At 44.8% G+C, this 25471-nt stretch overlaps 1 protein-coding gene across 2 annotated transcripts in view; it reads left to right on the top strand.

The window, feature by feature from the left end:
* Trib2 (tribbles pseudokinase 2) overlaps window positions 1–25471 on the top strand; it is a 41235-nt gene that overhangs the window by 4986 nt on the left and 10778 nt on the right. Inside the window, exons 1-3 of one of the 2 annotated variants that reach the window (XM_029484775.1) lie at window positions 8545–8607; window positions 8791–10170; window positions 15392–15684. In XM_029484775.1, the coding sequence (XP_029340635.1) occupies window positions 9901–10170; window positions 15392–15684 (563 nt within the window). In that variant the 5' untranslated portion in view covers window positions 8545–8607; window positions 8791–9900. Of the gene's footprint in view, window positions 1–8544; window positions 8608–8790; window positions 10171–15391; window positions 15685–25471 lie in introns of those variants that run through there. The other variant, XM_029484776.1, reaches the window with a different exon arrangement.

Below are 25471 nucleotides of genomic sequence, written 5' to 3'. Positions count from 1 at the left end.
AATTCAGTCTGACACCACAGCCCTCAGGGATGGTCCTAGTCAGGCTGGGTCTTCCCTTCTCATTGACACCTCCGAGGAATGTCCTTACAGACACATTTAGAAGTTCCCCACCCAAACCCAGGTGATTCTAAATTCTTGGTGACAAGTAAGGTTGACCATTAATCACATCTGTCTATTTCTTCACAATAGTGAACAATTCCATATTTAAGCTACCCAGTCTGTATAGTTTGTTTTGGCATCTTGAGTACTTGAGATGACTGACCAGATGTTGACTGACCAGACTCTTAATCAGTGCTGACAAGATGTTGATTGATGTGACATTGGACTCTTGTGTTTTCTAGAGGAACATAATATATAGTAGATAATAATTATGTGTGTGTATTTGTGTTTGTGTGTGTATATGTATGTATGTATACATATATAAAGAGAATTTAATGTTTAGGTTACAGGCCATGGTCCAGTCCAACAATGGCTATCTCACACTGGAGAGGCTGAGAATCTGGTAGTTGTTTGTCTCATGGATCTCTCAGCAGTCCTCATCTGATAATGAAAGACCTGAGGATTCCATCCTTACATCAATATTGAAACCTCAAAGAAGCTCCTTCCAGTATCAGTGAAGGAATCAAGAGTGACAGGGTTGATGATCTAAAGGCAGAGGTACAAATAAAACAGTCCTTGATGGTTTAAAGCCCCATAAGAGGAACATCAATATGAACTAACCAGTAACCCCAGCGCTCCTTGGAACTAAACCACCAATCAAAGAAAACACATATGGTGGAACTTGTGGCTCTAGCTGTACATGTAGCAGAGGATGGCCCTAGGTCCTGTGAAGGTCCTAGTTATTCCCCAGTATAGGGGAATGCCAGGACCAGGAATGGGAGTGGGTGGATTGGGGAGCAGGGAGAGGGGGAGGGAATAGGGGATTTTCAGAGGGGAAACTAGGAAAGGTGATAAAATTTGAAATGTAAATAAAGAAAATATCTAACAAAACAAAACAGAACAAAACAAAACAAAAACAGTCCTTGTTCCATGTTCTTTTATCCTTTTACCTAGGTCCCCAGCACATTGGCCACAATATTAAGACCATGACAATCCCAACAGATAGTCCTGAAGGCCAGCCTGATATAGACAATTCCCCACTGAATCCCTTATCATATGATTTAATATTGTGTGAAGTTGGCAATTAAAACTAACCACCACAAACTCCATCTCCTCTTGACTAGTCTACCAAAACAACTAGTTCTTATTGGTGTCATTTTTCTTCTGAATAAAATGTTCTTCCTCCTCTCTATACATCCCAATTAGTATGAGATGTGAGCTAGTGTTTGCAAAGCTCTTATCAATAGTCATATGCAGAACTGAGTTCATTCTTTCACGTTTTCTCCTGTTCCTAGAGAAAGAAAAAAGAATGAAGCTAGGCTACCCATGGAAAGCCTAATGCAGAGTTAACCTCCTCTAAAATCTAAATATCTATTACCATAGATCTTTTTGCATTGATTTTTATTTGAAAATTGTATTGATAATACCAACTTCAAAACTTGTATTAAAATCTTAGAGTTCTTGATTAATTGTTTTTGGAGTGATTGCTTTAAGTGTTTGTTCTCAAGGATGGATGGTTTCCCACACCCACACTGGGTCCTGGTTCCCTTACTTCATTTAGCCAGAATTGAATATCCCTGACTCTAAAATACCCCTCCTCTGTGTGCTAGTAGGCTATGTGGAAGAGCATCTTCCAGATGTGTAGTCACTGAAGACTTGGGTCTCATACAGTATCATGGTGACACTTTTTATTTTCTCAGGGGAAAAAAACTTGTCAGGAAGCTTGAAAGGTGGGCAGATGATCAAAATAAAAGATTTCTACAGTGGGCTTATTGTATTGTTTAATTTGCCAGTTTAACCTGTGTTCTGCCCATTTCCCTGAGGCATTTTTGAGGCACTTTGTGAAAAGAACCCTGCCAGCAGCTCCAGAATTGGACCTCAGTGAGATATTGGAACACAAGGGAAGACAAGCCCCACTCTTTGGAAAGGAATTCCAGGAACCCTCTCTGTCTCTTCAGCCATATTTTGAGACTCCTGTTTCTCCACACAGACCTAAGAGCAGTGAGAGACATTTAGAGCCTCTTGTAACTTTGAATTTCTTTACCTAGAGTGGAGAAAAATGCAGAAGCAGTTGAGAGAGCAATGGGGCCTGGGGAAAGACCAAGCAAAATTCATCCCAATATTACCAGTCCTGGTTGCAATGATAGTAGTAGCTAAGGCTCCTCTTCCGCCCAGTCACTAGACCCAGGGAGGGCTTTCTCTATGTTTTCTATTGCTCACAGTGCTCCCATGAACAGAAGTAGCTCAAACTAAAGTTTGAAGGTATTTCATTATTTCACTAAGGTTGCTGAGTTTCTAACCAGTCAACCCAGTGATGCTTCTTGAATGAGGACTGGTTGACTTTCTGAATCCAACTTCTTTTTAGCATTGTTTTCCCCAACCCTGCCATGGATTACGCCCTAGAATTGCTGAGTGACTGTACCATTCAGAGGGTTCTTTACTTCCTGCAGTTGAACTTACTTAGAATTCATATTTGTTAGCACATTCTTTTATTGAATGATATAAAATTACATGCTGTCCCAAGCATAACAATGATACTTAGATATATGTTTTAATTGCCTCACTGGACAAAAGCCAGCATTATGAAATCGGGTTTTTATTTACATTTTATTAGCCACAAAGCGTGAGTTCAAATTTACATATTTGAGTGCAAGCAAGGGTCAACTGTATTAACGATTCCTTTCAAGTGTCTTAGTCACTATTCCATTGCTGTGAACAGACACCATGACCAAGGCAACTCTTAAAAAAGAAAGCATTAAACTGCGGGCTTGCTTAGAGTTTCAGAGGTTTAGTCCATTATCATCATGGCTGGGATCATGGAACAGTGGCTGAGAGCCACATGCAGACTCACGGGCCAAGAGATTGAAAAAGAGAAACACTGGGCAGGGGTGGGCTTTTGAAAACCTCAAGCCCACACTCAGTGAAACACCTTTCTCCAGCAAGGCCACAACTCCTTATCTTTCTAATTCTATTAAACACTTCCACTCCCTGGTGACTAAACATTTAAATATATGAATATATCCTTATCCCCACATGGATTCCTAGATAGGCTGCTACATAGCGAAGTGAGGTTCCATACTACTTTTGCTAAACTCATGGCCAGATATCTGGGGACCCAAGGCTTGGGCTCACTCAGACGTTGAAAAGTATTACAGATAAAGGCTCGTCTTCGGGTGCTTTCTTGGGTTTACAACCATTAAACACTATTCAGATGAAATACTATGCAGAGCATCCAATGCATGATGTAAAAGTTATCAAAAAGTTGGGGCTGTGTTTGGACATAGGAAGAAAGTGGGGAGAGTTGGGGAGAGAAGATGAAGATGAGGAGGAGGAGGAAGAATATGGAAGAAGGAATGGCAGCTAGGACATTTGCACAAAGGCACATCATTATAGGATGTGCCAGTCGGTTGACTGGATCTTCCCTTCACACTCAGTGTCTAACATGAAGCTGGTAATAATACTCCTTTTGGGATATTGTTGTGAGGATTAAATAAGATAAAACACACAATACTCTTATGGATTGGCAAGCTTGATACATCAATTCCTATTTACCTTAGTCTAAAATCTTAACCGAAGCCAAGATAAAGCCAACATGCTAATTGCCTGGAGCAGGAATTACAGGAAAACTCAATTCATCCTTGTTCACACTGGTCTACATGTGCTATGGCCAGTTTGACCGTATTGAAGACTACAGTATAAAATCTGAAAGGAATCCTTAATGACCATTTCATTTCTCCTCTCGTCTTTGTTAGTGTGGCATTATTATTCTGTTCCATCTAAGAGGAAGGTCGAGCAATTCCAAGTGGCTTTTGAAATATAGATGTCCTGGCCCTGGAGCTGCTGCCCCACCCAGCAAGGTCTGTTTTGGAGCCAAGCTTGGAAGTACATGGTAGGTTTACCAGAACACCCTGCAAATTGACTCCTTGGCCGGGAACCTAACTCTGCAGCTAGTCTGTAACTTTCAGTAGTTCTTCAAGAGGTCCTTTCTGCATGGTTTTGCTTTTCCCTATTGTCTGCTCAATGATTTTCAAATGGATAGTAGGCACTTTGCAATATGTAGAAACCTATCACATACTGAGTTTCCCACCCTCTAACTGTATCTCATTTCTGTACAGGACACACAACAATTATTATTCCCATAAGAGAAGAAGCTACAAAAGCAAGGTGGGGTTGGGTGGGGAGGAGGCAGGTCAGGAAAACAGTCCTTGTAAGTCCTTTTTATTTATTTTTTCTTTTCTTTTCTGTATTTATACATTGTACTTTCCTAGTAGATCATTTATCCAATGAGAAAATGGGAAAAGAAAACGTCTCCCAGTTAGCCTTGGTACAACAAATATTTAATCAGAAAGTCACCTTTTAACAGTCATACTAGGAATCACCTTGTAAATAAGAAGTGGCTTCCCAGAATATGAACCATATTTAAAAAAAATACAGTGAGAAAGGAAATCACCTTTCTCACTTGTGGGAAGATTTTAAGTGGCCCGTTTAAACTAAGGCTTACTCAACTCTAGAAAGTATGATGACATGCAATATGGTGTAGTGAAAAAAACATAGTTTCAGAACAAATTTATTTCCTTGCCTTACTCCTCCTAGCACAGAACACAGAGAGAGAGAGAGAGAGAGAGAGAGAGAGAGAGAGAGAGAGAGAGAGAGAAACCTCTAAGGCCACTGAGTAGTGGGCTATCATAGAATAAATTAGTCTTTCTGAGTCTTAGTGCTTCGATCTATAAAGTGGGGCAATAATTTGGAGTTTTCTCTAAGAGCCAAGGAGAAAGACAGGGCTGGGTTAGAGCTCTAAGAGTGCAATAAAAGACTTACAAGCACTGACGTGAGTGCTAAAGAAGACTTTCTATGTAATGGAGCATTTTATGCAGGGCTAATAGAATTGATATGTGCCAAAGCCTAGAAGTATGTCCTAGGCCTCATCACTGCTCCAAATCCACCCCAACCTCCCCACTGTGTGTAAACATAGCTCCTCTGTGAACCTTGCTGAATGTCTCTCCCGTGCCTGTAGTTACAGAGAAAGGCTTCTTCTTAGGCTTAGGCTTGTCATGTAAGAATTAAGAGAGAACTGTTGTCACTTATCATGATGGCTCTTGGTTGTCAACTTGACTACAGTAGAATTAACTAAAAGTCAAGTCAAGTGAGGGCCATTTCTTAACTAAATCATTGGAAGTGAGGAGACCAACACTAAATCCAGATCTTTTAAGGTAAGGAGATCCACCTTAAATATGGGCCATGCCTTTGGTGGCAGCATAATGCACACATACACACATACACAGTTCCTCTATAGAACACCTATGGTCAAATTGATGTATCATTCAAATAAGTACTTTTCAAAATATACTTATTCATTTAATAAACACAGAACTTGCTTAGAGAGAGTGTCACACACTCTGTTGGCAGCCACTACTCATTTGCTGAATAAATAAAACTAATGAGCTATGAAGAGAAGGAAGAAGTAAATGAATTTCAGGATAAGAGAATATTCCTGATAACATGGAGCCTACAACCTGGAATGGCGACAGCATTTGACAGACTTACTTCAACATGGACAGAGGAAAAAGTTATATCATTCTACATATATAATCCTTATCTACCTATTTCTATAATTACACTTAATAACGCTCATGTCTTATTGATACTGTAAACCTTTTACTTATTATTTATATTAAATGTTGTATGTTTAGTTGTTTTCCATGGCTGTATTCAGCCATTCTAACAAATGTTGTTAATAATAACAGGAACTGGTTTATATTGTATATATATATATATATATGTATATATATATATATATATATATATGGTGACCTCCAGCCATAAAATTATCTTTGTTGCTACTTCACAGCTGTAACTGTATTACTGTTCTGAATTGTATGTAAATATCTGATATGCAAGATATCTGATATGAGAACTCCAAGGGATTATGACCCACGTTTGAGAACCACCATGTTAAGGCTTCAATGCTTTCTCTTCTCTCTGACGCACACTGACAGGAACTCCATAATGAGCACCAGTGTGGTCTTATTGATACCTCAATACACTTCCTGATTGAAAGTCAACTTGGAGTCGAGTCTATTTCTCTACAAGAATACAGTGGTCTTCAGCTGCACCATGGCCAGCCATTCCCAGTGAATTATATAACCTGCTTCACCACTTACCTGGCTGGGCAGCCCAGTTGATGGCACTGAGCATTCAAGTTAGGAGAAAGCTAGGTCTTCCTACTCCTTCTCTCTCATACATTCTTTTTTCTCTGCCTAAATGGCCAACAATGATCTCTTATGTGTATTATTTTATGACTCACCGGACTGTCTCAATGTCCACAAAGAACCACTGGCTTATGACAGGCTTACCCCTGTGATGATATCCAAGTATCAGGAAGATTTGGTCTCTAAACCTAGAGCTCAATCTAGCCCCAGAGAAGGACTAAGAAACACACACACACACACACACACACACACGAGAGAGAGAGAGAGAGAGAGAGAGAGAGAGAAGCAATGTAGTCATTACAATATGATGGCCCAAGGAAACACGTACTTTTCCAGGACTCCAGGAAGCTACTGTCCTTTAATACACTTCCTCTTGTTGTGGCGATCTCCAAACATAAAATTATTTCGCTGCTACTTCATGACAGTAATTTTGCTTTTGTTATGAATAGAATGTAAATATGTGATATGTGACCCCTGTGAAAGGGTTGTTCACCCCAAAGGGGTCACAACTCACAGGCTGAGAAACACTATCATAATTCTTCATATATTATTTCCCAGAACTGCAACTGCAGTTCTAGGGATCACATGAGGTAAGCAGGGCTGTTATTTAACAGATGAAAACTAGAGATCCTGGGAAGAAAAAGAAGCAAAAACAAAAACCAAACCAAACCAAAAACGCCCATACGAATTCAGTTTCCTTCTGAATCTGAAAACTGATGCTGAACACAAGTTTCTCAAACTTCTTTTACAAGAAAGCTTGGTGACAGTCACCCAACAGAGGCCCCAGGGAAGCTTTCTCAATGGATCCTCTGTAGAGATTGTTTGTCTAGGACCTGTTCTTTAACTGGGCAGTGACTGCATGGCACACTACTCTGTAGTCATGGTGACATCCTCAAGCTGTTATCCCCTTAAGGGACAGTTTAGGGATCGGAGACTGAGTTCAAGGCAGATGAGTGGGGAGAAGGATGGGAGTTCTATGAGAAGACATGGGGCATTTTAGTTTCTTCTCAAAATCTGTCCTCTAGGGTGGCCAGCTGGACAAGCAAGGTCCATTCATTATTCTGAAACAACCCTCAGGGAACTCCTGATCATTAGAGCCACTATTGTCCCCGTTAAGTATAATTATAAATAGTTCTCTATTTTTGTTCAAAAGTGGTAGTGCAGAAGATTGTTACAGAGTGACCTCCCTCATGGAAAGAGGTGCCTTATGTGGGTAAAAACTTAAGAGTAAGCCCAGCAGCCTTGCCCCAGAACTTGGTTGATTCTCTTTCTGTTTTCCCCTGCTACATTGCTACTCTTACCAGGATGCATTAGGTAAAGTCAAGAGGCTTAAGCTGTGGTCTGAACTTTCCCCAGGTCTGTTCAAGCCAATGGTCCAGAACCTTCCCAGGAAGTTAAGAATAAGCAAGGGTCAAAGTGTAGCCTTTTGTTGAACCTGGTATTGAATGTGTTCTTGGCCTAAATACTGAGATGATGGGACTGGAGAAGCCTGACTCCTTGGCTAGGAGCCAACATCCTTTGCTGGAGGTGTGGGTGCACCTGAGCTCTCCCCAAAGACCTTGTCCTGAAGTCAAGACTCTGAAAGTATCCCCAATCCTATAACTGAGAAGTGGGGGAGGGGTGGTGACACTAACTACAAGCTCACAATGGACTTCTGTTGAAATGATAAGCAACCGGAGAGAAAGAATAAAACTAATTCTAGAGACTGTGGGCTGCAAGAATCCTTCATTTTTTAAAAACCGCGGGGAACTGCTTGTTCAAGATAACATCGCAGCAGAGGGGTGCCATGTACCCAGAAGATGCGAGGCTTTCTGCGGAAAATCCCGGGGAAGAGGATCTAAGTCTCAAAGTTGACCTGAGCCTGCTGGTGTTGCGTGGCGACGGTGGCAGATACACAGTCCAGCATCCCTGTCTCTGCAGCGCGAACAGCAGGCCAGGAGAGCCCAGAGCCCTTGGACTGCGGAAGGATATACAGCACTGTTTACCTCGCGCCTGGCCGAGCCATCGGGGGCGAGGCTGGCGCCCCCAGTGGGGGCACTGCAGGAGTGGCGGCAGCAGCCCTAGCCGCCGGCGGGCGCAGGGGAGCCGCGCGCGCACTGGCAGCGGCGCCGCTGATTGATGGGCTCCGGGCTCAATGACAGGGGCCGGGGCGTGGGTAGGGCGGGGCCGGCGAAGAGGGCGGGGGCTCTGTGGAAATGTGTCGGTGACATTGAATGGGGAGACCGAGCGCGAGCAAGCGAGGCGCGCGCGCACACATACGCGCACACACAGCCGGGCTCGCTCCGAGATCCCCGGCCACGTAAGTAACTATTAATACCGCCTCGCCCGGGGATGCGGGCGTGCTTGAGCGCCGGGATTGGCCTAGGGCGCCGTGGCCATCCCCTTTAATTTTTAAATACACGGTCCTCTCCTACTTCTGGGTGGCAAGAAAAAAAAATTATAAGAAAAGAAGACAAGCCGTCGATTTTTATTTTTCCTGCAGAACAAACCCCGCCGTGCTATTTGGTCGCAAGGCATCGGGAGACAAGAGTGGTTTGCAAATTGTTTCAAGGCTCAAGACCCAGTTGTGCAGCGGAAAAGGAACGCCGCGGGTTGACGGAGTCCGGGGAGCATCTGCTGGCAGCTCCTGCAGGACCCCAGGAAAGCTCCTGCTGCTGGTCCCCTCCAGGTCACCGCCCGCACTTCTTGCTTCATCGGAGGAGGATCTGGGACGTGAGCAGCGACAGCAAGAGCTAGTGCTGACCGCGCGGGCTCTGTCTTGGGCTTTGTCGCGGTACCTGTGCCTGCCTTACTCCGCGCACTCCCTACTAAGCTTTTGCAATCTTTTGTTGCCACTGCTGACCGCCCCAAGTTAAAAGCGCCTTTGCTATTTTTTTTTTTTTTTTCTGTCTTTTTTTTTTTTTCTTGAGAGAGAGACAGAGAGCACTGCGATTTTTTGGAAAAGCCTCAGACGCCATCTACAGTTAAGACTTAGGTAACTGCCCTCTCTAGCACCCCCCTTACACGCCCCCCACCCTTTCCACCAAAAAAGGGGGGTGCAGCGCGTATTCTGGCTGCCGCGCGGCGTGAGCCGGTAGACCCGTGCTTATTTCCTTTTTCTTTTTGTTTGGTTTCTAACGCGTGGAGGGCGAGCCGGCGCCGCGCGCTCCCTGAAGACTGCACAAACTCCACGCAGGGCTTCTCTGCCCGGTCTGCGGATCCTCAGCTGGGGATCGCTGAGGAGCCCGGCGCTGCAGCTCCTCACCCCAGAGGCACGCTCACTCGTCCAGATCCACGCTGCGAACAGAGACCCACTGACTCCAGCGTGCGGTTCTGCACCGCGCTGGCGGCTTCTGGGTAACAAAAGGACCCGAGTTGTCCGCAGAGCGAGCACCCCCGGGAGCGGGACTCGCAGCCGGGGACCAGCTCTGCAGCGCCCATCTGGGGACTAGTTCTTAACTCTTCCTCCACGGAGCCCCAGACGGGTCCCCTCCCTTCTTGATCCTTTTAAGTCGGTAGCACCGAGGCGCCTGCACCCGCGCGGCTCATCCATCTCTCCAGAGGGGTTTTTTTGGTTTGTTTGTTTGTTTTGTCGTGTGCGATCCTCACACTCATGAACATACACAGGTCTACCCCTATCACAATAGCGAGATATGGGAGATCGCGGAACAAAACCCAGGATTTCGAAGAGCTGTCGTCTATAAGGCCCGCTGAGCCCAGCCAGAGTTTCAGCCCGAACCTTGGCTCTCCGAGCCCGCCCGAGACTCCGAACTTGTCGCATTGCGTTTCCTGCATCGGGAAATACTTACTGTTGGAGCCTCTGGAGGGAGACCACGTTTTCCGCGCTGTGCATCTGCACAGCGGAGAGGAGCTGGTTTGCAAGGTAACCAGCCCAGCTTTGCTTTTGCGTTTTGTCTTTTGCTTTAAAAAAAAAAATTAAAAAAATTAAAAAAAAAAATCATCCTGGGTCTTTTGCCAGGGGCCGGGGACGGTGCGGGAGGTCGCAAAGCTCTCTAGTCCAGGGGCGAAAGACTCCTGGGATCATTATGCATGGCCTCGTTAAAAGGGTTTATTTGTGTGTCTGTCCACGTTCGACAAGTTGCGAAGTTTTCAGACCGTTTCAGACAATGAGGCGGGCTGCAGCGGGGGCGTTTTGGGGAGATCCGGGAAGGGAGGGCGGCGAATCTGAACCGGGGCACGGACACGCGTGCCCCTTAGGAGGTTCGTAGAGCTCCGGTGCACCGGGCTGATTCCCCTTGCCGGGCATTTCTCTCTCTGAGTTGATTCCCCTCCCCTCTCTGCAAGGACTAGGGAATCCCCGGTTGGTTTTCAAACGCTGCTCCTCCGGTTTCTTTTGTAGCCATTGTTCTTAGCAGCCTGCAGGTGTTAAACCTTTGTTCCAAAGGTTGCCTTTTAAAAGAGACACAAAAAGTGTCCCCTCTGGCTGAGCCCAAGGCTCTAGCGGGGGAAAAAGAGGAGTTTTAAAGCTCTTTCTTCTGCTTGAAGCCTGGAAAGGAAGGTTGGGGTGGAAATTCGCCCCTTGCGCACCTTTGGGTGAACAACGAATCCTTTGGGTCTTTTTGTCTAGGTTTCTTCGCGTCTTCAGACTCCCTGACTGCACACCCCCATTGCTACTCCCCTGCACCCACAAGGCCACCTTTGCCTGTTTAGAGACTGCCCTTTGGAGCCCCCTGGGCTAGTACTAAGAAGGACACTTCAATTTCCTTTTTGTCTTTGACCCTGAACAGTAACTGGTTTGTGTCTCTATGTGTCTGTGTGTCTTTGTGTGTGCTCACCGAGTCCAGACAAGAGGACCAAGGAAGGATAATAACAAAGTATTTGACTACAGTCAGTTTCCTACTGCAGTGGAGAACAGGACTTCCCCAGATGTAGATCAAGCATTACCACTTAAATTTAGGTTCTTCTCATTTTACTTATTTATTTATTTATTTATTTATTTATTTATTTATCTATCTATCTATCTATCGAGGCGGAAGTGCGACCGTGCTGTCTTTAAAATGGGTACTGTGCACAGCTGTGCTACAAATACTGTATTACACTTTTCCTCAATTAATCACTGGCTGCTTTGTGAAATCACCTTATTTCATGCTGACTTGGAGCGCTTCCTTGCAAAAACCGGGTGGGTGAAGATCTCAGAAGGCAGTTCTGAGATTATTTATTTCCGATTTTTAGAGGAAACCAGAGACTCTTTAAATACTGCTGTTTGCATGTACTAAGTGTTGGGGATTTTGCATCTTCTCCAAGTTACTGTAATCAAGAGCAACTATGCCCAGCTAAAGCATTAAATTTAGTAGGCAACTCAGAGCCTGATTGGAGCCCTGCACACTGCACAATAGGACAGTCATCCTTTGAAATGAATGAATTCCACTGAGCTGTCATTCTCCTATGAAATATGCACCATCATCGGCAGGGAGCACCTCCCCCTCCTTTGGCTCAACCTCAGTCCAGCACTTTAATACATTTCTCTTCCAAAGGCTAGAGACGATTTTACGTAAGAACTGTCTGTGGCCAAATTCTGCAAGAGCATCTTGCTATTCTTTCTTTGTTTAAAACTAGGGCTATCTCTGGTCTCTGTTCGTTTCTCCTTTCTGATCCTTCGAGACATATTTCACTCTAGGCTGACCTTACAGTGTCATTTGCCGACTTGCTCCCTGGCCCCAAACTGTACTTAATCTGTTGGTTTAGTTATTTCAAAGATTGAATCAGCTCCTCACCAATTACAGTGTGGCTGCAAGTGGATTTAAGTGTGGTATCATTGTTCTGTTTGACAGAGGTCATCCCTTTACGACTCCACAGCTTCTGTTCTCCTGTCTTTTTCCCCTGGGGTGATGTGGGTGACTTCTACAAGCACAGCTGTGTGCAACCCTCTCCAGGAGAGTTTTATTAAGGTGATGCTATGAACTGCCCCAATATACACACTGTGGGCTCTTTAGCTTGGATTCAAAAAACCTCCACATTTGAACCTATCTCCTTTTGGTGTCTTAACATGGGGTTCCTGTTTCCTAGCATCATGCTCATGCAAAAAAAAAAAAAAAAAGTACAAAACCAGAGAGGTTTTATTTATTGTGGGGATTCATTAGAGTATTCTGTAGGACACTCTTTGTGGTGGGGAGGAGGCGGGCAGGGGGGAAGGGCTTCCAGGGGCATAAGCAAAATTCCCTAGCCTGATTATCACCTCCACAAGCCTACTTTAGTTAGCCAAAGTAGGAAAGGATCTTTAGGGGGCCTTTAGCTGTTTTTACACAAATCCTTGTAGCTACTGTGCAGAATAACATAATTACTATCTTGGCAGAATGGGCACTTTTTCTTTTTTTTTTTTTTCTTTTCAGACATGATGAATGTGGCCTGATCTTAGGGCCTTATCTGAACTGTCACATTATATAACCAAGACTCCCAATTAAACATTTAAAAGGAGCTGGCACCCAGGCTCAGGGCTTGATTTTTGCACTTGAGGGTGATGGTTTAAATAGCAGCCCAAGCCTATAAATGCCTGTTATAGCCACTAATAAAAGTTTGACTCCTTCCTGTTTAGGAAAATGTAAGCAATTCTTTTAGTTTTTCCTTTTCTGTCCACCATTTTGCATTCTCCTACAAAGGGTACGGCCACATTGGGAGGCTGCCACGAATTTGTTTGCTCCTTTCATTTAATTCTCTGTTCATTCAGCTTTTCAGCGGTGCTGTGGGAGAGAGCACAGGCTGACCATGCTGAGCAAAAGGCTATTTTATTTTAGTTTTTGAAAGGCAACTGGAAACAGGAAGTATATTATAAATAATCAGACCGGTAGGCCCCGGTGACAGAAGCCACAGCCTGGTGCTTCAGAACAAATCATTCCACTTACATAATGCAGCTTGTTGACATTAGCCACTATGGTGTGTGAGTGTGTGTGTGTGAGTGTGTGTGAGTGAGTGTGTGTGAGTGTATTGTGTGAGTGTGTGTGTGAGTGTGTGTGTGTGTGTGTGTGTGTGTGAGTGTGTGAGTGTGTGTGTGTGTATGTGTATGAGTGTGTTCCTTGATGAAATTGCTGAGGCTTCCCCGGTTCTGTGGCCTGCAGCCTGTAAGCTAAGGTTGACTCGAGCATTTCAGATTCCTAATTGAGTGGGCCACTGAGGTCACTGCTCTGAGGTCATCATTTGACAGTATCAGGGTGTGATTTGTGGTCTCCGGGGAGGCTGAAGCATTCATTCTTAAATTCAAGGGTGTAGTGGCAACAGCTGTGCCACTTTCCTGAGGTACCTCATTATGCCTCATTCACAGCTGACTGTTGACTTTGCTTCCTCAGCCCCAGTTAGCACCAGCCTCAGTGAGGTGCTTATTGTCCCTGTTTGACTCACAGGTTTTTTTTTTTTTTTTAAATGCTCAGTTACTTAACTCTTGGAATTTTATATTGCAGCCTGTGTTCCTTGAATGGGCTACAGAAGGCCCAGGAATTCCCTCAGAAGGATTTTAGGGTAACACGTGCATTCCGGACTGGGCCTTGTTAAGAAAGCGAAGGGAGACAGAGGTTCCTGGGTGGGATCAGACCCCACAAAAGGTTGTGATGCCTAAGTCAGGGTATTCATTATACAAAAGGGAAGTTCTTTTGTGCACTTTATCTATCCTGTTCGTGTGAATGGTAGCCTAGTGAGAGCGGTAAGCACCCCCAGGTAGGGTTTTTTCCTGCTTCTCTCCTACTGCACTGCTAATACTGATGACGAAGAGCTCACTGCCACAGAGGGTGGCTAGACCATTTCTGCTAGGCCTTCTTTTAAATGAACCTCCCCCACCCCCTTATTCACCCCATACCATTTTCCAACAGCCCCTCCCCTCCCTGCACATTCTCCCCCTGAGCAAGGGAAACCCCATTCCAGCCCTAGGTGCTGCTCTAGCTGAGTAACTACAGGCTTTGAAGTGAATGAGACGCTCCCTTTCCACCCTTAAGGTCTTTGTTTTGCTGCGTTCGTTTCTTCGGTCTGTTCAGAAGGTAGTGATGGTGCATTTTCTTCTTAAGCAACAGTGAGGTGGCATTTCACAGGCTAGCTCTGATTCATAGAAAATCATTGCATAATTGATTCATTGACTTAGATATCTGTGGAGGGAAGAGGGAAGCCAGCCTGGCTCTCTACAGAGAAGGCCCCTGTGCTAATCCTAGAGCCACCATGGCGAGTGGGAGTGAGGACAACAGCGATGAGAGTTTAGGCTTGTTTTCTGTGCCTCAGTTTGCACAGCTGTAAAATTAATTTATCACACATAGAAAGCCATGAAAGAAAGCCGTGAGAGTAAATGAATTTAATTGTTCATTCATGTATGTCTTCCATGCATTTTTAAAAAGTAAAGAGTTGTTTGTATTTTTCCTGGGGTCACTTAGTTTTTTCCTTCTATTAGTATTTTTCTCCATCCATTTCTTCTATAAATATGTAACTATAGAAACTATAGGGAAGAATAATAGTATTTGGGCTTAGATGATAGCCCAGACAGTAAAATGCTTGCCATACAACCGTAAAGATCTGAATTGGATACCCAACACCCACATTTAAAAAGCTGTGTGTGATGCGTGTGATATCTGCTCTGTCAAGACAAGGACAGGAGGATTCCAGGGCTCCCTAGTCAGCTAGGCTCACCAAGTTGGTAGGTTCAAGGCCAATGAGAGACCCTGTCTCAAAAAACAAGGTGGATAGTTTCCTGAAGAGCTGTACCTGAGATTGACCTCGGACCTCTACATAGATACAGAGATATACACATGGATACACACACACAAACACACACACACACACACACACACACACTGAATAGTAAAACTTAGCATTTTACTATTTTTCCTAGACTTCTCTCAACATGTAATCAAGTTTCATTTATCCATGTTATGCCATTTAAGATTTGGAGGTTCAGAGGAGACAAGACATGGTTTGTTTGTTTGTTTGTTTGTTTTTGTTTTTTTTTCCCTGAACTACATTACACAGCTGGTAGCAGACAGAACTGGTGTGTGGGTTGTAAGTTTCATACTCTTTATGCCACGTCAAAGCAGGAGCCTGTGGGAGGATTCAGCTTTCTGCAGTTTGGGTCATAGGAGGTACCTCTGACTGGGGTCTTGTCAATTCTGTCCTAGGTGTTTGAGATCAGCTGCTACCAGGAGTCCCTGGCCCCCTGCTTCTGCCTGTCTGCCCATAGCAACATCAACCAAATCACGGAAATCCTCCTGGGAGAGACCAAAGCCTATGTGTTCTTTGAGCGAAGCTATGGAGACATGCATTCCTTTGTCCGCACTTGTAAGAAGCTGAGGGAGGAGGAGGCAGCCCGACTGTTCTACCAGATTGCCTCAGCTGTGGCCCACTGCCACGATGGAGGCCTGGTGCTGCGTGACCTCAAGCTGCGGAAATTTATCTTCAAGGATGAAGAGAGGTAAGTGGGGCTCAGCCCATGCAGGTGTGTGTGTGTGTGTGTGTGTGTGCGCGCGCGCACCTGCGCGCGATAGGCTATCTGTGATAGGCTATCTGCATCGGCAGGGAGCTTGTGCTGATGCCTGTTGCCCAGGTGAGGGTTAAGGCAAGAAGAACAAAGAGATTGCTTTGTGGTGTCCCAATGCCCTTGCCAAACAAGGAGCCATTACTCCCGGTCATGAAACATTCAAAGGCCAGGAGGCAGATAGAATAGTCTGTGACCTGCTGAATGCCTGTGGTTTTTATGAAGAATTCTGAAGAAGGCTGCAAACTAGTGTGGCAGTTTCAAAGTCAACAAAGACAGGTTTATGAAGGCTTCATGTTGTCAGAACACTGAGTACCTAGAGGACTTTGTTTATTTTTTATTAGATATTTTCTTCATTTACGTTTCAAATGCTATCCCAAAAGTCCCCTATACCCTCTCCCACCCTGCTCTTCTACCTACCCACTTTCACTTCTTGGCCCTGGTGTTCCCCTGTAGTGGGGCATATAAAGTTTGCAAGACCAAGGGGCCTCTCTTCCCAATGATGGCCGACTAGGCCATCTTCTGCTACATATGCAGCTAGAGATACGAACTCTGGGAGTACTGATTAGTTCATATTGTTGTCCCACCTATAGGATTGCAGACCCCTTCAGCTCCTTGGGTACTTTCTCTAGCTCCCTAGAATAAGGAACAAAATACCCATGGAAGAAGTTGCAGAGACAAAGTTTGGAGCTAAGACGAAAGTATAGACCATCCAGCGACTGCCCCACCCGGGGGTCCATCCCATAATCAGCCACCAAACACAGACACATATGTGTCTGTATATGCCAGGAAGCTTTTTTCTGAAAGGACCCTGATATAGCTGTCTCCTGTGAGGCTATGCCAGTGCCTGGCAAATTCAGAAGTGGATGCTCACAGTCATCTATAGGAAGGAATACAGGGCCCCCAATGGAGGACTTTGTTTATAGTCCTTTCACGCCCTCAATAGCTCTTTCCTATGCACATAGTAGGTGTGAACCACAGGCTTGCAAGTAAGCCTCAGAAATAGATAGACCCCAGACCTGTCAAAAGCTAGAGGTGAGTCCTGGGTCCCATGTGATGTAGAGGGGGATGGGGATTGCTGGTTCTCACTAGATCTTGAGTAACCAAGAAAGGCTTCAAGGAGAGAGAAACATGGTAGCCTGGGAGAGGCTGGCTTGTCAGGTGAGGAGTTGATGGTGTGAGACCAGTCACCAAGGATGCCTGGTTATCTCAAGAAACATCTGTTGAAGACACAGGCATCTGGATTTCATTCATGGATACACCATTAACTCATCAGGTTCCATTTAGCCAACCTGGCCAGAGTCCAGCTTTCTCTTCACTTGTAAAGCTTCCTTTTAAGAATGTAGTTTCTTAGAGGGACACAGGCAATGTCTTCAGTCAGTATCACCTACGTGTTCCTTGTGCCCTATTGGAATGACCCACAAATCAAAAGCCCCAGACTAGTGCTCCAGGGATTGGTTAAGAGACTCCACACACCTGAGTCCATGGAGTCCTTGGTCATTCTGGACTGGAAAAGAGGGCAGGAAAGCCTCAAGGCTGTCAGCTAGGACCATCTGATGTCAGTCTGCTCCACTTCCTTCAATCCCTCACCCTGCTGACATTTCTTTGGCACTTTCTGAAAATCACACAGACCTTGCGGAGCAAACCTTTCTGCTTTCTATTGCCTTTGACACCCAGCTCAGTGGGCTGTGATATTTTCACACTATTGTTTACAGAAACCCATTGTCCCCTTCCCCCATGAACTGGCATTAGTGGATTGTATGCTTTTGTCTTCTCTCTCTCTCTCTCTCATCTCTCTCTCCTCCTCCTACCTCTCTTTCTTTGTTTCCATCTATCTGTCTACATATTTTTTTTTCCTGCATGGTTTGAACTAATTGGAGACTTAATGTCTGGCAAGCACTTGGGGCTTAGCAAAGGAAAAGGGCCTGTTGTTACTTAAGTCAAATGGAATAATTTCATGGGTGTTTATAATCCTGCTATGTATACAGCATGCAGAAAGCTTCTGGACTTCCTGTGCCTATAAAGGTTGCTTCTTTTGCATATTATACCCATGGGGGTGGGGTCACTAGCTACTCTGGCAGCTCCTGTGCTGGTCTTTGATTAGATGACTTCATTTTTAAAAACAAAGTGAAGAAGCAGGCTCTTCGAAGATAAGAATGTGGGCAATTTGTATCTTTTCCTTCTCCAGCTCAGATACTCCAGCCCTCAGAACTTAGACACAGGGATGTGGTCCTTATGCTTTTGTCCTTAATAATTGTTATGACCTTGGGCTGCCGCCATCTCTCAACCTTATGACTTTACCATGAACGCTCTTCACTCGTTTTCACATATATATCTCCTCTTTGAATGTTCTCATTTGGAAGATGAATATGGATTGGTCAAAGATATTCGCTTTACCTTCTTTACCTACAAAAATACCTACAAAAGTAAGAGGCAGTGTTTACTGACCTCCTGCAATACAGTCATAGGTCAACCTGCTTAATTGTGTGTATGTGTGTGTGTGTGTGTGTTGCAGCAGAGCAAACTCTCTTTGTGCATTTGTGGCTGGCACTCCACCACTGAGCTATCTCCCAGCCCATGTACATTTTGTAGTCAGTGCCTCTGAAAGCAGGAATGTTAAGGTCTCAGAATTAACACCGAGAAAATGCAGTAGGTAGATGAGCTTCTCTAGGAAGTCAACTCAACTATCAAGGACTCCTTTCTCCTGCCAGAGCACATGGCTCCTCTAATGCTGTAGCCGTATCTCACAGGCTCTGTGGGATTAAAGGTTACTTTAGAGACCTAGTCAGGCATCAGTGAGTATCAGGGTGGCACATCCCAAGGTCAGACCCATGGCAAATAAACATTTCTGAAGTGAGCCAAAGGAATGTAGATATCGTCATGTGACAGAACATTAGAGCATGACCCGAAGGCAGTTTTTGTCTGATTTCTAACTTTCCTCCTTGGTCTGATGGACAAAACTCTGAAACAACTAACTGCAAAAGACTACTTTGGTGGAGTCCTTGTTTACTTATTCAAACACCAGTCTCTCTCTCTTTCTNTTAGTTCATATTGTTGTCCCACCTATAGGATTGCAGACCCCTTCAGCTCCTTGGGTACTTTCTCTAGCTCCCTAGAATAAGGAACAAAATACCCATGGAAGAAGTTGCAGAGACAAAGTTTGGAGCTAAGACGAAAGTATAGACCATCCAGCGACTGCCCCACCCGGGGGTCCATCCCATAATCAGCCACCAAACACAGACACATATGTGTCTGTATATGCCAGGAAGCTTTTTTCTGAAAGGACCCTGATATAGCTGTCTCCTGTGAGGCTATGCCAGTGCCTGGCAAATTCAGAAGTGGATGCTCACAGTCATCTATAGGAAGGAATACAGGGCCCCCAATGGAGGACTTTGTTTATAGTCCTTTCACGCCCTCAATAGCTCTTTCCTATGCACATAGTAGGTGTGAACCACAGGCTTGCAAGTAAGCCTCAGAAATAGATAGACCCCAGACCTGTCAAAAGCTAGAGGTGAGTCCTGGGTCCCATGTGATGTAGAGGGGGATGGGGATTGCTGGTTCTCACTAGATCTTGAGTAACCAAGAAAGGCTTCAAGGAGAGAGAAACATGGTAGCCTGGGAGAGGCTGGCTTGTCAGGTGAGGAGTTGATGGTGTGAGACCAGTCACCAAGGATGCCTGGTTATCTCAAGAAACATCTGTTGAAGACACAGGCATCTGGATTTCATTCATGGATACACCATTAACTCATCAGGTTCCATTTAGCCAACCTGGCCAGAGTCCAGCTTTCTCTTCACTTGTAAAGCTTCCTTTTAAGAATGTAGTTTCTTAGAGGGACACAGGCAATGTCTTCAGTCAGTATCACCTACGTGTTCCTTGTGCCCTATTGGAATGACCCACAAATCAAAAGCCCCAGACTAGTGCTCCAGGGATTGGTTAAGAGACTCCACACACCTGAGTCCATGGAGTCCTTGGTCATTCTGGACTGGAAAAGAGGGCAGGAAAGCCTCAAGGCTGTCAGCTAGGACCATCTGATGTCAGTCTGCTCCACTTCCTTCAATCCCTCACCCTGCTGACATTTCTTTGGCACTTTCTGAAAATCACACAGACCTTGCGGAGCAAACCTTTCTGCTTTCTATTGCCTTTGACACCCAGCTCAGTGGGCTGTGATATTTTCACACTATTGTTTACAGAAACCCATTGTCCCCTTCCCCCATGAACTGGCATTAGTGGATTGTATGCTTTTGTCTTCTCTCTCTCTCTCTCTCATCTCTCTCTCCTCCTCCTACCTCTCTTTCTTTGTTTCCATCTATCTGTCTACATATTTTTTTTTCCTGCATGGTTTGAACTAATTGGAGACTTAATGTCTGGCAAGCACTTGGGGCTTAGCAAAGGAAAAGGGCCTGTTGTTACTTAAGTCAAATGGAATAATTTCATGGGTGTTTATAATCCTGCTATGTATACAGCATGCAGAAAGCTTCTGGACTTCCTGTGCCTATAAAGGTTGCTTCTTTTGCATATTATACCCATGGGGGTGGGGTCACTAGCTACTCTGGCAGCTCCTGTGCTGGTCTTTGATTAGATGACTTCATTTTTAAAAACAAAGTGAAGAAGCAGGCTCTTCGAAGATAAGAATGTGGGCAATTTGTATCTTTTCCTTCTCCAGCTCAGATACTCCAGCCCTCAGAACTTAGACACAGGGATGTGGTCCTTATGCTTTTGTCCTTAATAATTGTTATGACCTTGGGCTGCCGCCATCTCTCAACCTTATGACTTTACCATGAACGCTCTTCACTCGTTTTCACATATATATCTCCTCTTTGAATGTTCTCATTTGGAAGATGAATATGGATTGGTCAAAGATATTCGCTTTACCTTCTTTACCTACAAAAATACCTACAAAAGTAAGAGGCAGTGTTTACTGACCTCCTGCAATACAGTCATAGGTCAACCTGCTTAATTGTGTGTATGTGTGTGTGTGTGTGTGTTGCAGCAGAGCAAACTCTCTTTGTGCATTTGTGGCTGGCACTCCACCACTGAGCTATCTCCCAGCCCATGTACATTTTGTAGTCAGTGCCTCTGAAAGCAGGAATGTTAAGGTCTCAGAATTAACACCGAGAAAATGCAGTAGGTAGATGAGCTTCTCTAGGAAGTCAACTCAACTATCAAGGACTCCTTTCTCCTGCCAGAGCACATGGCTCCTCTAATGCTGTAGCCGTATCTCACAGGCTCTGTGGGATTAAAGGTTACTTTAGAGACCTAGTCAGGCATCAGTGAGTATCAGGGTGGCACATCCCAAGGTCAGACCCATGGCAAATAAACATTTCTGAAGTGAGCCAAAGGAATGTAGATATCGTCATGTGACAGAACATTAGAGCATGACCCGAAGGCAGTTTTTGTCTGATTTCTAACTTTCCTCCTTGGTCTGATGGACAAAACTCTGAAACAACTAACTGCAAAAGACTACTTTGGTGGAGTCCTTGTTTACTTATTCAAACACCAGTCTTTCTTTCTCTCTCTCTCTCTCTCTCTCTCTCTCTCTCTCTCTCTCTCTCTCTCTCTCTCTTACTCTCTCTCTCACTCCCCCCCCCAGCCCATTCTCCCTCTGAGACAGTTTTTCAATATTGATGTGCTACTTTGCAATTTAGTATCCTCCTGCTTCAACCACCTAAGTATGCAAGCATGGGCTCCACCCCTGACTCAACCTTCTGTTTCCTGATCTAGCAAGTAATGGAAGGTAAAGCCGTCCTGTGGCAGAATTGGCTGAGCCCTACTTGTGTTCTGTTGACTGAACCCAGAGTTATCTATGAAGATTCTTAGTGGAGCTGTCCATGCTCTACACATACTATGCCATTTAGATGTCACCCAAGGTCATGTGCAAACTCAAGGCCAGGATACCTACGATGGTCGTATTGGGACCATCAATGACTTGGCTTCATCTGATTCCCTTTGGCTTTGATTTAGGTTCTAGATTCAGGTCCTGGTCTTGAATTTCTCCAAAGGTTTATAAGCTGTAGCCTCCTTAAGACTGACAGAATGGTTGCTTCCCTGGAAGGTGATTAGCATTCTGCAAGTTGATGGTGTGATCTGCATGCAGAGCTGTACTTGAAATCATTGGGAGAAAACAAAACAGTGTCTTTATGCATGCATAGTCCAGAAGCCTTAGTGGGTTCGTGAGTGACGAAGTCATTCTCTTTAGCAGTCACAGTAGTTCCTTCTAGTGTAAAGTTGATTCCACCCAGACTGGGGAGGGGGCGGTGTTCTTCAGGGCAGACTCCCTCTTCTGTGTTCACTGTGACAACCCACTATCACTGTACCTTATTTTGAAGAGATGAATCCTAAGCCTTCATTGAACTTACCTGGGGCAAATTTCAATGAACCTTTTGCACACTCAACCCTGCAGAAGCCTGTGTGACTTCCTCCAGATCTGAAAGAAGGCAGCACATTTACCCATAATGACACAGGTTCTCTCCCATACCTCCTGGCCTTTTTTTCCCTGTGGGACCTGCTTGATCACAGGACCATATTGCTAGAGACCCTGTATATTTCTAGTGGGCCTTGAAGAAAGGCCTGAGCTCAGAAGTGAGCCAGAGTGGCTGTCTAGATTCCAGCCCCTGCTGTTGCACTTATTAAGAAATTTCACTTTGACAGAACACCTAACCTGTACACTCAGAAAGCCTCCACTATAAAATGGACTGGGAATACTCTCCTTTACAGAAGGAAGGTGATTAATGTTGACCTTGGCTTCTTCCACAGCTGCTTTCCCCTGCCCTTTTGTTTCTTTGCACCCACAGGCTGCTAAGGAAAGTGGTGCAACATTGCTCTGTCAGTGACCTTTGCTCCGTTTTGTCCTGCTGGATGCTTCTTCTGGGACACGTCTTCTTGCCATCTCCAGTCTCCACCCCCTAGCCTCAGATCAGTGTTTACATCTCTCAGCATTGAAATGTCCCATGTGAACTCAGAAACTTGCCTTTTTACATGCTGCTGCTCTGCTCCAGAGATCTTTATCTCTTAAGGTGGTTGCTTTCTTTTCAGCTGCTGTGAGGAAGCTGATCTTCTTTCTGGGCTCTGAGACCTCCTGTAGGCACTCTGTGGCTGGGGGTGGGGGTGGGTGGGTGGGTGGGTTTGGTGTAAGAAGTGCAGCTTGCACCCCTTTGTTGGGGAAAGCCTTCCTGCCTCCCCCCACAGCAGAAGTCAAGGCCATCTTTCTGGGGTGCTGCTGTCTATTGGCTCTTTAGATCTTCAAGTTGCTCCCTCCTTCACTGAGGTTGCTATATCTAATAAAGAATTCAGGGCAGGCATCAGAGCCCCAGAGGACAGGCACAGCTTTTCGTTCACTAATATCTATATATAGTTTAGGGACGTTTTCCCTCTCTGTCTCTCAGTCTGTCTCTCTGTCTCTGTCTCTGCCTCTGTCTGTCTGTCTCTCTCTTCCCCTCTCTTTCAGCTTTGATGAGACAAAGCTTTCAGGAAATGTTCATATTTCCGTAGACCAATTATATGTCCTTGTGCCTATGGCAACTCTTGGGCAAAGTTGTCTTTCTATTATACTCTTAACAAGCTCTCCAGGATGCCTGTGAAGGACAAAGGGACTTTGGCTGCTGCTTTTCGGGAGCCAGAAGCCAGGAGCTGTCCACCTTGTTTTCTGAGAGAGGGTCTCTCACTGAGACCTCAGGCTTGTTAAGTAGGCTAGGTTGATTGGCAGTTATCCCAGGGATCTCCGACTGCCTCTACCTGCCCAGAATTGGAATTAGAAGTACACTCCACACTGAGGTTTTTAGAACTCAGATTCTCAGGCTTGCTCAGCAAACACTTTAAGGACTGACCTATCTCCCGGTCCTCCCTACTCTATTTTCATGGTCCGACCTCAATACCCCTTACTAAGCTCTCCTCTTGTTGCTCTGCCATCGCTCCTGCTGGACTGGTGAGTTTCCTAGAGACAGAAGTGGGATCTCATTCATGGCTTCCAGAACATGGTAGGCATTGCTATTTGTTGAATAAGTGAGAATCTCCTTTTTTGGGTAGGAACAGCTCAGATTGAATTCAAATGGCAGGATGAGAGAGACAGGGATAAATAGAAATCAGTGAAATGTAGGTCGTTGCCTAGAATGGGAGCCTAGAAAACTTATGGATCCCCATGGAGACACCTTTCAAAGAGAGCTATTTTCAAAGTTGCACATTGAGTGAGAAATTAACCCATTGCTGCTGTCTTGGTTTATTGATTTATGCCTAAGGAAGGCTTATTTAAGTCCTTGTTTTCAGCAGACTGTAATTTCATTTAGGAAGGGCTTTATTCATCCCAGTGAGAATTGGCCCTTCTTCCCAGGGCTCTTGCCCTAGAAGCAGCCTGGCTTCTAGCTATGCTTGGTAGAATGTATTGCTGTGTTAGACTTAGTCCTTCAACTGATGGGAGTGTCTGAGGCCCTAGGAAAGTAGGAAGTTGGTGCAGTGGTGAGAAACTTAATTCTTCCACTTTGTCCTATGATCTCAGCTTCCTCTCTCATTTTTCGTAAGTCTTGTTTTTATTTTTATTTGTATGTATATGCCTATGTCTGTGCCAGTGTGTGTGTGTGTGTGTGTGTGTGTGTGTGTGTGTGTGCCTATGTCATCTGTGCCAGTGTCTGTTTCTGTGTGTATATGTGTGTGTGTATGTGTTTTTGCCACACGTGTTTGTGTATCCACCGAGACCAGGAGAGGACACTGGATCCAGTGGAGCTAGAGTTACAGGTGGTTGTGAGCAACCCAAGTGAGTTCTAGAAACTGAAATGGGTTCTCTGCAAAAATAGTTAGTGCTCTTAAGTTTTGAACCATCTTTCCTGCACTTTGAACATCCCCCATCCCCAAAAGGGTTTTGCTATGTAACCTTGGCTTGCCTGCAATCTGCAATGATCTTTATGCCTCTGTCTCCTTAGTCTTCTCTGTAATTAATTAGGGATGGTGTATGGAAAGCCCCCAGGACTGAGCCTATTGCACTGGCTGATCTGAAAGATGCCAATGCCATCCCTGCTTCCAGCCACTGTCTAATGGGATTGCATTTTATAAATCTGAAACTTGCAGACTCATTTGTTCATTCAAGGAATACTTGTTAAGCACCAGTTATGTGCTAGGCACTTCTAGATGCTAGAGACTATTATGCCAATGAAGCCGGTGTCTTGTTTTTTATAGGATCCACATGGATCAGACTGACTCTATCCTAACTACCATGCTTAAATCAACTCACTTCTATTTAGTTACTCTTTTATTTGTTTGTTTGTTTGTTTGTTTATTTACTGAGAGTGTGTGTGTGTGTGCATGCATGCAGGTGTGCACATGTATGCATTCAGGCACATGGATAATGAGGCACATGCATGGAAGTCAGAGGACAGTTTGTAGGAGTCAGTGCTCTCCTAACACCATGCAGGTTCTTGGGATTGAACTCAATTCATTAGACTTGGCAGAAAGTGCCTTTAACCACTGAACCATCTTGTTGGCTCATACTGTCGATGTGTGAATTAATGAAACTTAAAGCCATCTATAGTAGAGACTTTGTATCTTTGCAGGTAAGGAAGTTGAGGCCCATTGTTTTCCAGCCAGGTTTCTACAAGCTTTGAAGGCAGGGAAGCTAGCTGTAAAGTCTTCCCTGTGAAACATAAGGGCAGCTTCAGGTTCTGTCCTTTAAGTCATATGTGTAAGATACTGCCTCTTGAACCCAACTCCCTAGAAAGACTCTTGTGACATAGACAGGTG

The sequence above is a fragment of the Mus caroli genome, chromosome 12 (genome assembly GCF_900094665.2).
Source record: "Mus caroli chromosome 12, CAROLI_EIJ_v1.1, whole genome shotgun sequence".
NCBI classification, from domain to species: Eukaryota; Metazoa; Chordata; class Mammalia; order Rodentia; family Muridae; genus Mus; species Mus caroli.
Note: the sequence above shows the minus strand (reverse complement) of the source record. Positions and strands in the feature narration are given on the sequence as shown.